Source organism: Podarcis liolepis (genome assembly GCF_965112155.1).
Source record: "Podarcis liolepis genome assembly, chromosome: 17".
NCBI classification, from domain to species: domain Eukaryota; kingdom Metazoa; phylum Chordata; class Lepidosauria; order Squamata; family Lacertidae; genus Podarcis; species Podarcis liolepis.
The window spans coordinates 21,982,763-21,999,980 of record NC_139571.1 but is presented as its reverse complement, the minus strand read 5'-3'; the positions used below and the strand labels follow the sequence as shown (position 1 = coordinate 21,999,980).

The 17,218-nt window shown below is 44.2% G+C and overlaps 1 protein-coding gene across 1 annotated transcript; it reads left to right on the top strand.

The window, feature by feature from the left end:
- The first annotated feature begins 221 nt into the window (after window positions 1-221).
- Window positions 222-16,905, top strand: PLGRKT (plasminogen receptor with a C-terminal lysine). The gene is made up of 5 exons (XM_083482367.1): window positions 222-340; window positions 2,305-2,391; window positions 12,895-13,025; window positions 15,675-15,784; window positions 16,421-16,905. Exons 2-5 carry the CDS (start codon window positions 2,311-2,313, stop codon window positions 16,540-16,542), a joined length of 444 nt encoding a protein of 147 aa, XP_083338493.1. The 5' UTR covers window positions 222-340; window positions 2,305-2,310; the 3' UTR covers window positions 16,543-16,905.
- The last annotated feature ends 313 nt before the right edge of the window (window positions 16,906-17,218 follow it).

The window sequence follows — 17,218 nt, the reverse complement described above, 5'->3', positions numbered from 1 at the left end:
GACCCTGTGGCCCCTTCCCACTCCTGCTAGGATTCCTAGAAGATACACAGCAGTCCGTAGAAACGACAGGTCAATACGAGAGACGGGGCCACATATGCCAAACTCCGGGCAAAAAGCCGGCCAGTCGCTCAAGAAGCAGTAGCAGCAGAAGAAAAAGAGAGGAGGAGGAGGAGGAGGAATAGGAATAGGAATCGTGCCCGGAAATGACGTCCCATCGCTTCCTGGCCCGCGGACAGCTATCCCCCAAACAAGCGAGTCTTGGCGGGTTGGCGCAAAGTCCGCTCGGGCGGAGAGGAGGGAGGCCGCGGAGGAGGAGGAGGGGAGGCCGGGAAGGCGGCAGGTAAGGGGGGAGGAGGGGGGCGAGGGTCTAGGGAGGAAGCTTCCGAGGGGCAGCGCTTCGGGGGGTGGCGTCTCTGCAGCGCCTGCTGTCCAGGGCTGCTCGCTTTGGCCTTGGCGGAATACGGGGCGCGTTGGAGCTGCTGCTGCTGCTGCTGCTGCTGCTGCTGCTGCTGCTGCTGCTGCGAGTGTGGACCGTTCGGACCTGGAGCGCTTCTGCACCGTGTATTGTTATTCTCCCCTCCTGCAACAAAAAGAACAACCACACACACACACCACCAACAACAACAACAAGAAGAAGTTTGTTACTGGTATGACCTTCCGTGTGCATGCACCCTTCTTCAGATACACAGGCATGCACACGAAAGCCCATACCAATAACAAACTTAGTTGGTCTCTAAGGTGCTATGGAAGGAATTTTTATTATTATTATTATTATTATTATTATTATTATTATTATTATTATTATTTGTTTCAACTATGGCAGACCAACACGGCTACCTACCTGTAACACATAACAACAACACACACACACAACAATACACACACACATATATAACAACAACACGCATATATAAAACGCACACATACAGTATACAGTGGTACCTTGGTTTACAAACTTAATCTGTTCCTGAAGTCTGTTCTTAAACTAAAACCGTTCTTAAACTGAGACACACTTTCCCTAATGAGGCCTCCCATCGCTGGTGCCCTTCCACCATTCGGATTCTGTTCATAGACGGAGGTAAAGTTTGCTAACCGGGACACTCCTTCTGGTTTTGCAGAGTTCGTAAACCGAATCATTTGTAAACAGGGCTGTTCTTAAACCAAGGTACCACTGTAAATATATATAAAACCACACACACACAACTATAACAACAACAACAACACACATACAGTGGTGCCCCGCAAGACGAATGCCTCGCAAGACGGAAAACCCGCTAGACGAAAGGGTTTTCCGTTTTGGAGGTGCTTTGCAAAACGAATTTCCTATGGGCTTGCTTCGCAAGACGAAAATGTCTTGCGAGTTCCTGCGGGTTTCCCCCCCCTTTCCCCAAGCCGCTAAGCCGCTTATCAGCTGATCCTAAGCCGCTAAGCCGCTTAACAGCTGATCCGCTAAGCCGCTTATCAGCTGATCCGCTAAGCCGCTTAACAGCTGATCCGCTAAGCCGCTTAACAGCTGATCCGCTAAGCCGCTAATAGTGCTAATCCACTAAGCCGCTAATGGGCTTGCTTCCCAAGACGAAAAAACCGCAAGACGAAGAGACTCGCGGAACGGATTCTTTCCGTCTTGCGAGGCACCACTGTATATAAAACAACGCACGTACACATATATAGTATATATGTATATAAAATAACACACACACACATATATACGTATATGTTATTTTTGTTGCAGGAGGAGAGAATACACACACCCCACAGATACTCTGCCATTTGGGTACAGCTCCCCACCCCCCAATTACTTTTTAGTACTTGTGGGGGTGGGTAGGTGATGTATATTTTTCTCCACCTCCAGGATTGAGTTGCCTCTACCACCCTGAGACTGTAGAAAGCCGCCTTCTAAGACAGGCTTCTACAACCTGGTGCCCTCCAGGTGTTTTGAACTCCCATCACCCTTGGCTGTTGGCTGTGCCGGCTGCGGTTGAAGGGAATCCGAGTCCAACAAATATCTGGAGGGTGCCAAGGCTGGGGATCCACAGCAAGGCTTCCCACATTTCCTACTATGTAATTTCAGGCTACTGCCTCTCTGGATGGGCTAGTGTCAATAAAATGCCAAATAAAGAGAAGTGTTGACAATAACGTGCAAAGGTTGAATAAGTAGTTTTCATTTCTCAAGTGTTAGATTTGTACGGTTGGTGTGTTTTATTACTGAGTCATTTCTTTATGGGAGGAAAAATAATAACTTGTAGCTCAAATTTCACCAGTGTTAATGATCATTGCAAAAATATATATATTCTCTCCATTTAGGTCAAAATGGGTTTCATATTTTCGAAGTCTGTGAATGAAAGCCTAAAGAGTCAACAGGAGTTTATGCTCATGAACTCTCGACTTCAGGTTGGTTATTATATTACAGAGCATGTAGCAAAGCGAAGATTTTATAATCTGGTACAAAAATATGTGCATACAGCATTGGTTACCCCACAATGACATGCATCTCATACGTGGTACTGGGAACCAAAGTAAAAATATGGATTAGATAATTTGCTCCCAGACAAATGCACCTTGGAACTGCAAAGGTGCCTTCTTGCAGTCCTCTACCCACTTACCTGGGAGTATGTCTCACTGAACTAAACGGGGCTTACTTCTGAGTAGGCATGTTTAGGATCACACAGTAAATTTGTGTGTATGATGCATACGTACACCTGAATGAAGAAAGAAGAGTGAGAGCTGGGAGTTGAGAGAGACCTGTGGTGTAGAGAAAAGAACAAATAGTTTTCGTTCTTTTCTGTCTGCACAGTACTCTTAGGGCTCTTTTAGCCCTAAAGTTAAGATCCCAGTGTAACATTGACACACTTAAAGTGAAGACCAGCAGATGGGAAGGAGGAAGGTTGACAGTGGGGGTGAATGGAAGAGAATCTTAAATTACCTGCACCCCCCCCACCTTCCCAGTAGGAGAACAGGAAGCAGATTAAAGAACAGGAAGGTAATAAAGTATCCTGTTTTCCTGCAGATTTTATTAATCTGCCATGTAGAATTTAATTTTGTCTTTGTCTTCCTTGGCAAATCTGATTAGGTTATCGGATTGTCTTATCCTGAAGACCTTACTGTTAATATAATACATTGCTGTGCGGCTTCAGAACACTTAAGCAATACAAATATATCCGAGATAATTGCGTGTTCTTGTTTATTTTAAGAAAAAAGCCTCTGCAGTGCTTGTTTATGTATTCTCTGCTTCCAGAATCACATTCTAAACTTGCTGGTGCAATTTGTCTTCAAAATAATTTTTTCTTCCCTTAAAGTAGTCCTTGGGTCTTTCTTGGAGGCAGAAGAGTTTAAAGTATGTGGTCCAAAATATAGAATATTTTACACTCCTAGTTTAGCTGAATGATACCGTATTTTTCGCCCCATAAGACGCACTTTTCCCCCTCCAAAAATGAAGGGGAAATCGGGGTGCGTCTTATGGGGCGAATGCCTGCAAGCCTCGCGCGCCCGGCAGGAGGTCCCACCGGGTGCGCGAGGCTTGGGGCGGCAGCCTGTCGCCCGAATCACGGGGAGCCCTCTGGAGGGCTCCCCCTGCTTCGGGCGAGTGTCTGCAAGCCTCGCGCACCCGGCAGGAGGTCCCACCGGGTGCGCGAGGCTTGGGGCGGCAGCGGGCTGCTTGCCGGCACGCAGAAGCTTGGGGCGCGCTGACCTCAGCTTGCCCCAAGCTTCTGGATTAGCGCAGGGGTCCGCTAGCCCTGGGAGAGGCGCCCGGCTCTCCCACGCTAGCGGAGACCTTGCCGGCACGCAGAAGCTTGGGGCGCGCTGAGCTCCGCACACCCCAAGCTCCTGGTGTAGCACAGCGCACCTGGGGGGGGGAAATAATTTTTTTTCCTTTATTTCCCCCCCCCCCAAAAAAAAATCTAGGTGCGTCTTATGGGCCGGTGCGTCTTATGGGGCGAAAAATACGGTATGTTGCCTAGTTTTAACAGTGGTGTTTGTGTAATCCAAGCCTGGCTTTTTCCAGGAGATTGTAGCACTTAAAGTATTCTTAAGTAAGATGTGACATTGCCACGTGGCGTGTAAGGGCATATAAACAATAAATAGCTAGGGAGGGGGCGCTTATTTAGCTCCATGTCCGAAAGCTTTTATTAGTCTTCCTTATGACAAGTGTTGTCCCTTGATAAGAAGAGCATTGCAGGATCAGGCCAAGGTACATCCAGTCCAGCAGTGGCCAACCAGATGTTTATGGGAAGCCCCCGAGCAAACAAAAGTAATGAATTAGAGGGGTGTTGTTTCCAGTGAGAGGCTAGAGAAAAGATGGTTTAGAAAATAAGAGTGACTGATGTTGCAGTTCATTGTTGTTGTTTTTTAATGTCTGCAGCAAGATATGTACTAAAGAATCATAGAACTTAGATGGATAAATTAAATTTTTAATGACAATAAATTCTGCTTGGGTGTCTTCCACTAAATTAGATGTGTCACTTTCAGTTGTCACAAAATATCAGCTACTGAAATGTTTTTGCCATGTATCTTATCGCCATATGACTAAAGAGGTTGACTTGTTAAAAATCGCACACAGTGTTTCGTTTGGGTTGTAGCTGAAGAATATAATAGTAAATGTTGGGGCAAGCATGAGAGAAGATACGTGCTTCCTGTTTCCTGACTATAAAGGGAATTACACCGGTTTAACACATAGCTGTTAGCTTCATCTAACAGACAGTGACACTGTGAAGTTATAATGAAGGAGAATCGTGCCTTTGACATAAGGGCGGGTGGGTGTCCTATGAAATTTAAAACTTCTCTGAGGAAATAAGAACATTACATTTTTCTGTTAGTAGCACTTCGCAGTGCACCGGCTGTTAAAAATGTAAGCACACCGAAAGAAGCTTGGATAATGATTTTATCTCATTGCTAACCACTATGTTACTCATGTTCTGATTTCTCTCGCCACCTGCCCTCCCCCTCACACATCCAAGATTTCAGTGAAAGAGGATGTAAATTGTGAACCTAATAAATTGCCTTGTCCAGTACTATATAATGAGCTGCAGAGTTGATCCCAGATTTCATATTAATGGCAACTATATTTGAGTAAGGATACGTGTAAATAATAATAATAATAATATTTTATTTATATCCCGCCCTCCCCAGCCGAAGCTGGGCTCAGAGCGGCTAACAACAGTAAAATGATCCAATATACTAAAATCATTTCATTATAAAATCAATTCAAATCGGATTAATGGCAACCATTGGGCTAGAGTTCCGTGAGAATTGCCAAAGAAGGGAGTCAAGCTGTGCCCTGCCCAAAGGCCTGGTGGAACAGCTCTGTCTTGCAGGCCCTGCAGAAAGATGTCAAGTCCCGCAGGGCCCTAGTCTCTTGTGACAGAGCGTTCCACCAGATTGGAGCCACAGCCAAAAAAGCCCTGGCTCTGGCTGAGGCCAGCCTAACCTCTCTGTGGCCTGGGACCTCCAAGATGTTTTTGTTTGAAGACCGTAAGGTGTACAGAAGATTAACCTACTGCACGTTTGCAACATTGGGCTGGATCTGTGGATTTTGCATAGACACACTGAAATCCATAGGGTTTATAATCTTAGAGTTCGAAGGGTCCCCAGAGGCCATCTAGTCTAACCCCCTGGAATGTAGGAATCTCAGCTAAAGCATCCATGACAGATAGCCATGCAACCTCTGTTTAAAAACCTCCAGGAAAGGAGAGTCCACAACCTCCCGAGGGAGACCGTTCTACTGTTGAATGGCTCTCGCTGCCAGAAATTTTTTCCTGATGTTTAACTTGTTAGTAATGGCTAACTTAAGTCAAAAAGGATTCCCTATATTAAGTCCAGAGGGTACAAGGCTGTAAAACATGGTTATTCCAGGAGATTTTGCACTTTTCTCTAGCTAAGGACCACTAATATGTTCCTGAATTACGTAAAGAATGCTTTTGTTTGCAGAACATGATGATAGTATGTATTTCTGTTACTACATTTCTAGTGCTTCATTAAGATAATTATGTCAATATAGTAGAAAAAAGGGTCTTGGTAACTATTTTTTAAAAATTGAGGAGTAGCAGGGGAAGGCTGAAGTTTTCATTGTTATAACTCTTAAGAAACTCTAACTTCAACATTTAATAGCTTATATTTTAGTTGAACTGTTGCAAAAAAATATATGACCTTTAAGGATGTATTTAGACTATCAGGGTGATTTCCCCACTATTAAAATAAAAAATTCCTTCCAGTAGCACCTTAAAGACCAACTAAGTTAGTAATACCAAGAACTATGGCAGACCAACACGGCTACCTATCTGTAACTCCCCACTATTAAGTGTAACATAAAAAAGATACCCTTTCAGTCTCATGATTTGATCAGAATTCTAAGAGAGCCGTTCTGGGGTGGCGGAAGTTTCTGAGGGAGAGCAGCCACCACATCTAAGGCCCTGCTGCTAGCTGCAGCCATGACAGGAGATGGGCGACTTTTTCTCTCCTGTCCTCCCTTCCCATTTTTACCCCTCCCTTAGACTCAGTTGAACTGGAAATAACTTTGTATCATCATCTTAACTGCATAGTTTGGAGCCCTTTTCAGGAGTGGGTTGTGGGAAAATCAGCACCAATGTGCCTAAAATAAAAGGAATATATTTTAAAATGGTGGTCCAGCCCTTGTCTTTTTTCAAACCCAGTTCTCTGGATATCGTAAATTACAGTACAGTGGTACCTTAGGTTACATATGCTTCAGGTTACAGACTCCGCTAACCCAGAAATCGTGCTTCAGGTTAAGAACTTTGCTTCAGCATGAGAACAGAAATTGTGCTCCGGCGGGGCAGCAGCAGCAGGAGGCCCCATTAGCTAAAGTGGTGCTTCAGATTAGGAACAGTTTCAGGTTAAGAACAGACCTCCGGAACGAATTAAGTACTTAACCCGAGGTACCACTGTATAATCTGTAAACTTGAGAACAGCAACTACAGTCGTACCTTGGAAGCCAAATGCCTTCCGAGTCAAATGTTTTGGCTCCTGAATGCCGCAAACCCGGAAGTGAGTGTTCCGGTTTGCAAACGTTCTTTGGAAGGTGAATGTCTGACACAGCTTCCGATTATGTGCAGGAAGCTCCTGCAGCCAATCGGAAGCTTCACCTTGGTTGTCGAATGTTTTTGGAAGTCAAACAGACTTCCGGAACGGATTCCGTTCAACAACCAAGATACAACTGTATTTTAAAATGGTATGTGGGATTCAAAATTACTTTATGAAGTTTATCCTAGAGTAAACACATACAGGTACTAATTTCCAATGCTGGAGACCAAAAAGCATTTATTAGAATGTCTACAGGGTGCTCTTTGTTGTTCATCTCTTTTGCCTGTGGAAATGCGCTTTTTAAAATTATTTGCAAGTTTTGCATATGGCTTACAAATTTTGGCATTTAATAATTTGTCAAGTGTGGGAATGTGTGTATATACATATAGGCCTAATATGAAAAAAGTCATAACTATCTTGTTGTAGCTTAATCTATGTGGACAAACACAATTTTCCATTTAGTTTGTGGATTAAAAATGGTAGTGCTGGCAAAGAGAACTGGTAGTGAAAACTTTTATAACTAATTTTATTTTAGCTTCAAGCAAAACATCCCAGCATTACCTTCTATCTTTTTCTATGGTTTTTTTTTTAACACAAGCTTTTGCTACAGTCGAGAGAGCAATAAATGAAATGAATTAGGTGATTTTTCTCAATTTATTTGGATGCCTGGATTTTCTATTGAAAATCCAGGCATCCAAATGTTGCTTTTCTGAAGTTAGAATTTGGACAAGTTGTCTTGAGAGACAACGGAGTGCGCCTCCGGTGGGGGGTGGGGGAGTCAAACCGCTGCACCAAAGTTACCTCCCCAGAGCACAAGCCTGGGCAGTGTGTATGGAGGGGCTGCCCAAATGACAAGACCCCCCCCCCTCGGCATCACTGACGTGGTCCAAAGGAAAGCAGAGCAATACATTTGGCACCAGCTTGGCTGCAGGTGTTGCTGGAAGGAGGCGTACAAAGCCCAATCCAACCATCTTAGGAACTCCACTTTGGATTTGTGTAGGGTTTGCTCCTTACCCTTCTCTTCTCCCAAAGATATCATGTAAAGCAGTCATCAGGAATGTGCCCCTAGCACACCAGGAGAGTCAGCCTCGGAAATTGAGCTGAGTGAGGAAGAGGCTGCCTCTGTAGATGAGAGCTGTCTGTCTTATTTTAGAGAGAACAGCCCAGGGCCCCTCCTTTTCAGGGAAGAAGCGGTTAGTTCCCAAGGGGTGGAAGAGTTGGATGTTGGCCAAGGCTTTGCCAGGCAACCAGCAGGTAAGAGGGTGTCAGAGGCTGAGTCTTCTGAGGAAGAGGTAGCTCAGCCCTGCAGTCCCCAAACAAGGAGATTAGAGAGGCTCCAAGAGCAACGGAAGGGAAGGAGATGAAAGGTGGGATTTTGGTGTTCTTCCTGTTGGGGGAGGAACGATAAGTCAGACTGAGCAACTAGATTAATGAGAGCAGGCAGATTGCCGTGCTCTGAATGTGTTTTTCTTTTAATTAAACTTGTATAAAACTGATGGAGGCTCTTTGCTGCTTTATCAGGCTGCTTGCCTGCCAGAGACCATTATAGCAGTGGAGCTTTAGGATCAGAGTTTTCCTTCTCCTAGATGGGCTACCTTCTCAGGTTGATGAGCCCCATCTGCCCTTCATTTCTCTCTACAGAACATATAGCAACTGTTGGACCCTCTGTTGGGTGGACCCAACAGTCTGAACAACTATACCAATAAATACAGTCTAGTCACAGATGCATAGTGTTTATCAAAGTAAGAAATAATGTTGTTTGCTTGAACATGATGGTTTTGAATGATCCTATGCCATACCCAGTACAGTGGTACCTCGGGTTAAGAACTTAATTCGTTCTGGAGGTCTGTTCTTAACCTGAAACTGTTCTTAACTTGAAGCACCACTTTACCTAATGGGGCCTCCTGCTGCCGCTGCACCGCTGCTTTACGATTTCTGTTCTCATCCTGAAGCAAAGTTCTTAACCCAAGGTAATATTTCTGGGTTAGCGGAGTCTGTGACCTGAAGCGTATGTAACCCGAGGTACCACTGTAATACCATTATACTGGCACCTAGGACACAAAATAGCTTTTTGAGCATTCTGGCAAGGAAAGGACACGCTCCCCTCTGACTCATGCTGTCAGAGCTGCTTCCAGGTCCCAGCTCACAGAGGACCACGCTAGCCGGCAGTAATGTACAAAAGTCTTTATTGAGTTACAGTTTCCATTTCCAAGCCGCAGCGCGCAGCTCTACGTCTTAGAAGCTAGACCGGCGAAGCTCCGTCTGAGTCTCCGCCTCCTGTACACCAACTTAATACTCTAGCCTTACTCCACCTCTTCCGTCTTTCTTCCTTCTCTGGGTCCCTCTGCCCCCTGTGGTCTCTTCCTTTCTGGACTCTTCTGACGCTGACCCCCCGGACTCTTCTCCCTCCTTGCGGCGGGCTTTAGGACCTGGCTCCCTATCCGGGCTGCTTACTGTGCCGCCTTCCTGTGCATTTGAACTTGGCGCGCGCGCCCAGCCTTCAACCTTCCTCTTGACCGTTTCCTCGCTCCCCGATGGAGGTGTGGCCAATCCTGACTCATGCCCTCCCGCTTGCGGCGAGCCGCCTGATCCCGATACCTGGGACTCCTCCCCCCTACTGCGCTCTAGTGGGGAAGCTGGTCCCGATTTCCAACTGCTGCTCTCTGAGTCCCCTCTGGTCCCTTCTTCCTGGGGTGTCCCCCTAGGCGCCCCCCTTGCTCTGACCACTGGTGCCCCTTTCTGTGAATCTTCCGATTCACTGGAAAGACTCAGAGATCTCGGGCCGCTGTCATCGCTCATATTTCCTTCGGATTCCTCCCCCTCGCTCTCTGTTTCCTCCCTTTCCTGTGCCTCTGCTCCTGAACCCCTGACACATGCAATATGTTATGCGGGCCTTCGGAGTCTATGGGTGCTGCAGGACAGAAGCTAGTGTAAACCCTATGCCTAAGTGGGAAGGTTACGAAGCAAGAGTCCCTGATAAGAAGGCAGAGCTGGATGACTCTACCCCCTATGCTGGATATTGGATACTGTGCAGTTGATAACATTGCAAGCTTAGGCTGCCACAGCAGCCGCTTTTAATAAAGTTTAGCCACTGTTCACATTGCACTGCTTTCAATGGAGGGCAAATGTTTTCTACTAACATAGGGGTTTGGGAATCGGTGTTCCTCCTGAGATTGAACGCCAGCTCCCATCACGGCAGCCATACAGGTGAGAGCTGGGAGTCCAGCCAACATCCTGAGGATCACAGGTTTCCAGCCTCCCCTGCTAAAGCATAAAACGATACAGAAGTAAGCGGGGATTTCTTTTGTTCCATTTATGTCACCTTTTTCTCCACGGAGCTCAAGGTGGTGGTACACGGTTCTCCCCATCCTCCTTCCATCGCCACAACAACCCTGTGAGGCAGGTTAGGCTGAGAGAGAGAACGTGACTGGCCCAAGGTCACCCCGTGAGCTTCGTGGTGGAGCACATGCAAGGACGCACAAGGCAACATTTTGCTGTGCTGTTACGGTGACAGTGTACTGGCCAAACTGGTCTGTTCTTGAAGCTTTCAGTGCCATGGAGTGGATAACACTTCTGTGTAGTGCAAACCCAGGAAACCAGCACCATATGTGTGTGTGTGTGCAGTTGTCAGCTACAGTTTAGCTCAACAATCTCTTGACCAAATAGCAAGATGTACTGAATGCGCAGCGATGACGATAACCTTTGCTAGTGGATGGTTTTAGAAAGATCATTGCTCCTGACTCACGCTTCTGCTTGGGTGCTTTTGCCCCCTCTAAAAAGAGCACCTGAATAGGGCACATCACACACTTCAAAAGAACAATAGAAATATCATATTACACTTGCCAGTAATTTCCTTGCTGAAAGAGTTCTAGAACAGCCACACAGCTTAGACACGGCAACCGAATCATCCACTGTTATATTTCTGCTTAAATAAGAAAACGGCATCCATTGGTTTTGTACTTGGTCATTTTTAAAAAACGAAAAAATCCCTACCATTGGTTTCAATGAGACAGAAGATACCTACACAGCTTGTGGGCTGGTGTGATTTTTCTTCCTTGTTGGGGCATGTTTCTTCTGAGAACAAAGAGTATTATGCACTGCTTTGGTACTACAGGTTGGAACATATAATGTATATCTCTGCAAGCATACCTTAATCAGAGATCTTGTGCACCTCATTGTGGGCTTATGGGTTAGATAATCATCATCTTTGAGGCTCCATGTATAAAATCTAATAGAATTACAAGGTTGAATTACACATGATTAGTCCCTTCTGGTAATTTTTAGCCTGCAAGTTCTGAGCCTGACCAGGGTTATATAGCATAGTTCATACTTGCTGGTTCTTCCACGTTTCTGGTCTTTGTCTCTGGCTGCCCTCGTTCCTGTTCTCTTTCAGATTTCTGCTGTTACAGTGGTACCTCGGGTTAAGTACTTAATTCGTTCCGGAGGTCCGTACTTAACCTGAAACTGTTCTTAACCTGAAGCACCACTTTAGCTAATGGGGCCTCCCACTGCTGCCGTGCCACCAGAGCCCAATTTCTGTTCTCATCCTGAAGCAAAGTTCTTAACCTGAAGCACTATTTCTGGCTTAGTGGAGTGTGTAACCTGAAGTGTATGTAACCCGGGGTACCACTGTACAGGTTTAGGGCAGGTGTGAGCACACTACTATGTGGAGTGTGTTCACATGTCTATATATCTTTGGTGGACAAGAAGAAGTATATTTCAAAGATGCCAAGAAGATTAGTGTACTTTGTTGTTCAACCTGCCCAACCATAAGCCTTTATCGGCAACCATAAGCCTTATTTTCCCTTTTTTCTTAGCAAACTGATTATGTAAGCTTCTACATACACCACTCTGTTACGCACATTAGAATGGCTGTGTTCTCATGACATGATAAATTCTAAGAGTTGAAAGGATTCCAATTTGACACATGGGCATATACAGTCGTACCCCGGACGTCGAACGGAATCCGTTCCAGTAGTCCATTCGACTTCCAAAATGTTCAGAAACCAAGGCACAGCTTCCGATTGGCTGCAGGAAGTTCCTGCAGCCAATCGGAAGCTGTGGAAGCCCCATCGGACATTCGGGTTCCCAAGAGTGCTCTGATGGTGTTTCCTGCTTGGCAGGGGGTTGGACTCGATGGCCCTTGTGGTCTCTTCCAACTCTATGATTCTATGATTCTATGATTCTATGATTCTAAGAACGTTCGCAAACCGGAACAGTCACTTCTGGGTTTGCGGTATTCGGGAGCCAAAACGTTCGACTCACAAGGCGTTCGGGATCCAAGATATGACTGTACAATATATATTCTGAGTAACTGCCTCAATCCAACACTATCACCTCGCCCAGTCTGCCTGTTTTTACGTCATTTCCATTCACAGGAACAGAATACTAAACTGTCTCCTTGAATATAGACTTGTTCCGCAACCTTAATCAGAAGGAAGTACTAAGGCCTTGACTGCATATCCTTTCACTCCCAAAAGAAGCTAATGTATTTATTTTATTTATTGAATTTATATACCGCCCTATACCCAGAGGTCGCATGGGAGAGTCATCTTACATAAAAGTCATTGAAAGGAAGATTAAAGTAGAGAAGAAGCCTCTTGTTCAGCAATTGGAGCAAGTGCATATTCAAGAATTCAAGCACTACTTTTGAGATATTAGTACAAACTGCTCTTAAGCCACAAATAATATATCCTTACATAGTTTGTTGTTTTGACCATCATGGTCATATCAACCATAACAACAAGTATATACACTAATACAAAAACCATTTTGTACCAGTTACGTAGGAACTGTCCTGTAGAAAAGTTACTTAAATTTACAAATAAAATTATTGTTGTCTTTTTCTTGTACTTGCAGCTTGAAAGGCAACTCCTGATGCAAAATCAAATGCGTGAGAGGCAGATGGCTATGCAGGTTGCTTGGACACGGGAATTTCTCAAGTATTTTGGAGCATTTTTCGGACTTGCTGCTGTCGGTCTAACAGTTGGGTATGTAACCCTTTTTTCTGAATAATGCAAGAGAGACCGTGTGTTCCGTCATCTAAGCTTTACTCAGAGTAGACTTGTTGGAATTAATGGACATGACTAAGTTAGGTTCATTAATACCAGTGCACCTACTCTGGGTATAACTTAGTTGAATTTTGCTCAGTGAATGGCACTCAGCCAAGCTGTTGTGTGTGTGCAGAATGAGGTCCATTTGTGCAATGGGATTTCCCCTTATCCTTGTGCCCCCTAAATCTACTCTGGAGGATTGGGGGGGGGGACTTAGGGAGTGTTCATGAAGGGAGGAGAGGGAAGAAGGTTCTGTTGTGCAAGCAGATGTCATTCGCTGCACACATTTAAAAAAATATTTATATACCGCTGTATCATAGAAATATATCACAGCAGTTTACAACAGTATACAAACAAAAAGGCACACAGTAAAATAATAAAATGTTAAAAGCAAGGGAATTAAAATAGACTTATATATATAACGGGATGCGGGTGGCACTGTGGGTTAAACCACTGAGCCTAGGATTTGCCGATCAGAAGGTTGGAGGTTCAAATTTCCGCGACGGGGTGAGCTCCCGTTGTTCGGTCCCTGCTCCTGCCAACCTAGCAGTTCGAAAGCATGTCAAAGTGCAAGTAGATAAATAGGTACTGCTCCGGCAGGAAGGTAAATAGCGTTTCCGTGCACTGCTCTGGTTCGCCAGAAGCGGCTTACTCATGCTGTACGCCGGCTCCCTTGGCCAATAAAGCGAGATGAGCGCTGCAACCCCAGAGTCGGCCACGATTGGACCTAATGGTCAGGGAGCCCTTTACCTTTACCTATTATATATAACAGGAATAGGCAAACTCAGCCCTCCAGTTGTTTTGGGACTACAACTCCCATGATCCCTAGCTAACAGGACCAGTGATCAGGGATGATGGGAGTTGTAGTCCCAAAACATCTGGAGGGCTGAGTTTGCCTATGCCTGGTATATAATATTCTAAACGGTTCTGGTGATCAGGGTCACGGTGTGAGGACAAATCATATCCTACCTCCCCCTGCTCCATAGCCCCAATGCAAATTAAGAGGAGCCAATCATGGGTTTTACAAAGTGAAAATCACACTGACATCTCCAAACACAGAGCTCCAATGTAATGTGGAGGTCTGGCCCTTGAGGAAACATGCAAAGCCATCAATGTTTGACAACGGATTTGACTTGGGAGGAGGAGAAGCTAATGGACAGATCTATTCTGCTTCGTTTTATTGTTACAAAGTGTAATTATGAATGTTGTTAAAAAGGCTGCCCTTCTATCCAGGATGTAAAATATGTTGACAAACGGTTTCCTTGTGAGTAGGTAAGTGTTGATTTCAAGGGCCCTTACTTCCAAACAATTGTCTGGGATCATACAGCTGATGATTATTTTAAAAACAACAACAACAACCCTTACAATAATAAAACTGAAGTGGCTCCTGCAAACATGCACGTCAAATGTCAAAAGCCAGGCTAAAGCGTAGGAATATCTCCATCTGCTCCAAGGGCATCTCTTATCATCAGAGAAAGAACGGCAACTATATCCTTTCTGGAAAGCAGAGCAGGAACAGTCCATGATGGCAAACAACATGGTCCATACTTATCTCTATGTTGAATTCTTCCCCTTGTTTTTATTGGATTATATCCAATGCTAGAGCCACTCAGAGTAAACGCATTGGAATTAATGGGTCCACTCTTGAGTAGAACATAGTTGCATACAACGCATTGTGTTTTCTTTCCCATTTTTCCTAGACAAATTCTACCTTATCTAAGAAATGCACACTTGACGTATTGTTACTGATCATGTATGCCAATCGTGATTCATAGTGAAATTGATGGTGGTGAGGATGACAATAATTCAGCTACTTAGAAGTTTACAAAGGAACATTGGCATTCTGGTGTCTCTGCCATTCAGCATTATTGATAACAGCACTATAATATATCTAATTAACCGGAACCTGTGTGTTAGTAGTTCACGGTATCTGATAGCGTGATGGCATTTAATGTGATGACTTAAAAGCTGATAATAGACTATGAAATAGCCAAGACTTTTTGAAAAGTAGGTACTGAGGAAATAAAACCTTGGGTGCTTTCAGTTCAGTTTTACTTCGAGTAGATTCATTGAAATTAATGGACCTAACTTAGTCATGTTCATTAATTCCAGTGAGACTACTTTGAGTAAAACGTTATTGAATATCACCCCTTGTTTATCCATATCCCTTCCATACTTATCCAAAATTGAGCTATAAACTAAAGAAAAAGCTAAAGGGTTTCTTAAATCCAGTGCTTGCTAACAAGGGGAAATCTTAATATTGTCTAATTATTTATCTAATTAAATGTATATGCCGCTTCATTGTAAAAGGAAACAAAACTCGATAAGAGGTTTACAAAAAGATATTAAGATATCCCATTAGGATATCCAAAATGGGAGAGCTCAGTTGGTTGTGCATGAGACTCTTAATCTCCGGGTTGTGGGTTCAAGTCCCACCTTGGACAAAAGATTCCCACGTTGCAAGGGGGTTAGACTAGATGACCCTCACGGTCCCTTTCCAACTCTACAATTCTATGATGCTATGATTCAATGTGTTCTTTTGTTTGAAGCTTTAGGATATTACTTACTTTTTTTTTTAATAAACAGGGCAATTAAAAGAAAAAAGCCTGGATTATTCCTTCCAATTGTTCCTTTAAGTTTTGTGCTTGCCTACCAGTATGATATGGGTTATGGATCACTTCTGCAAAGAATGAAAGGTAGGTATTGTATATTCTCTGCAGCGGCTCCCCGTTTGTGGAATTCTCTCCCTAGGAAGGTTCACACCTTCATTATATAGTTTTAGGTGCCAGGCGAAAGCATTCCTCTTCAACTAGTTCTTGGGCTGATTAATATCCTACAGCCTTTTAAATGTGTCTGTGGGAAGTGGGGTATTGTTTTGCTGTTTTGTTTTGATTATTTACCATATTTTTTGCTCTATAAGACTCACTTTTTCCCTCCTAAAAAGTAAGGGGAAATGTGTGTGCGTCTTATGGATCAAATGCAGCCTGCGCAGCTATCCCAGAAGCCAGAACAGCAAAAGGAGCGATCGCTGCTTTCGCTGTGCAGCGATCCCTCTTGCTGTTCTGGCTTCTGAGATTCAGAATATTTTTTTTCTTGTTTTCCTCCTCCAAAAACTAGCTGTGTCTTATGGTCTGGTGTGTCTTATAGAGTGAAAAATATGGTACTTGTTTTTATCCTGTATTTTATTCTGTGAACTGCCCTGGGATCGTACAATGGAGAGCAGTATATAAATCTAATATAAACAAACAACACTTAGTTAATGGCAGATTTGTGATCATTTTGCTCTCACAATATACAAACGTATATACACATGTCCGTATTTTTCTCCCCAGGTGAAGCAGAGCATATACTTGACGCAGAGAACGCGTTGGTGGAAATGCCAAAAGGACCCCTCACTTTCGATGGCATTGAAAAAGCCAGAAGAGCACAGAGCACGTTTTTCATTGAAAAATAGTTTGGAGCGGTGAAGCAGTGCTTCAGAGAACAGAAATATCTATTTGTAATCATGTTACCGACTTGTGATGCTCTGATCTAACAGTGTGTATGCAGGGAGCCTTCGCTAAAATCTCACCAATCAAGCTGCTTGACAACAAAGACATTTGGTGGGGGTGTCTAGATTCTAGACCATTGCTCTGCCTCTCAAAAAGCTGATAGGCCGATTATTATTTTTTAATCTGGGCTGAGCACACACAATTTCTCCTGTTGGATCAGAGAAGAGGACTATGTGGACTATACCTAGACGGATCACGGCAAACTTGTTTTGAAAACTATTGTCTGATTGTAATGCGCATTATGAAATAAAACGGATTTAATACAATTCTGGTTGGGTTGTGTGTTTCATCATGTCTTATTTCTAATAGCTGCAGGAGATCCTTTGCAGCGAGCATGGAAATTTTGTACATGCTCACGTTTTCAGTGCAAGCTGTATCTCCTTGCAGGAAATGGTAGAGGACTCCTTTGAAGATGGCAAGACACCTGAACGAGGGAGTTGTAGGGTGTGGGGGGATTGTAGAGTTGCAAGGGGCCAAATTACCCATTATGGTTTTCGTCATTTGGAGTTGCACGACTCTTGAGTTTCAACAGTCACCGGAACACCTGTTTACCTTGGCCTTTGGATACCCGAGACGGAT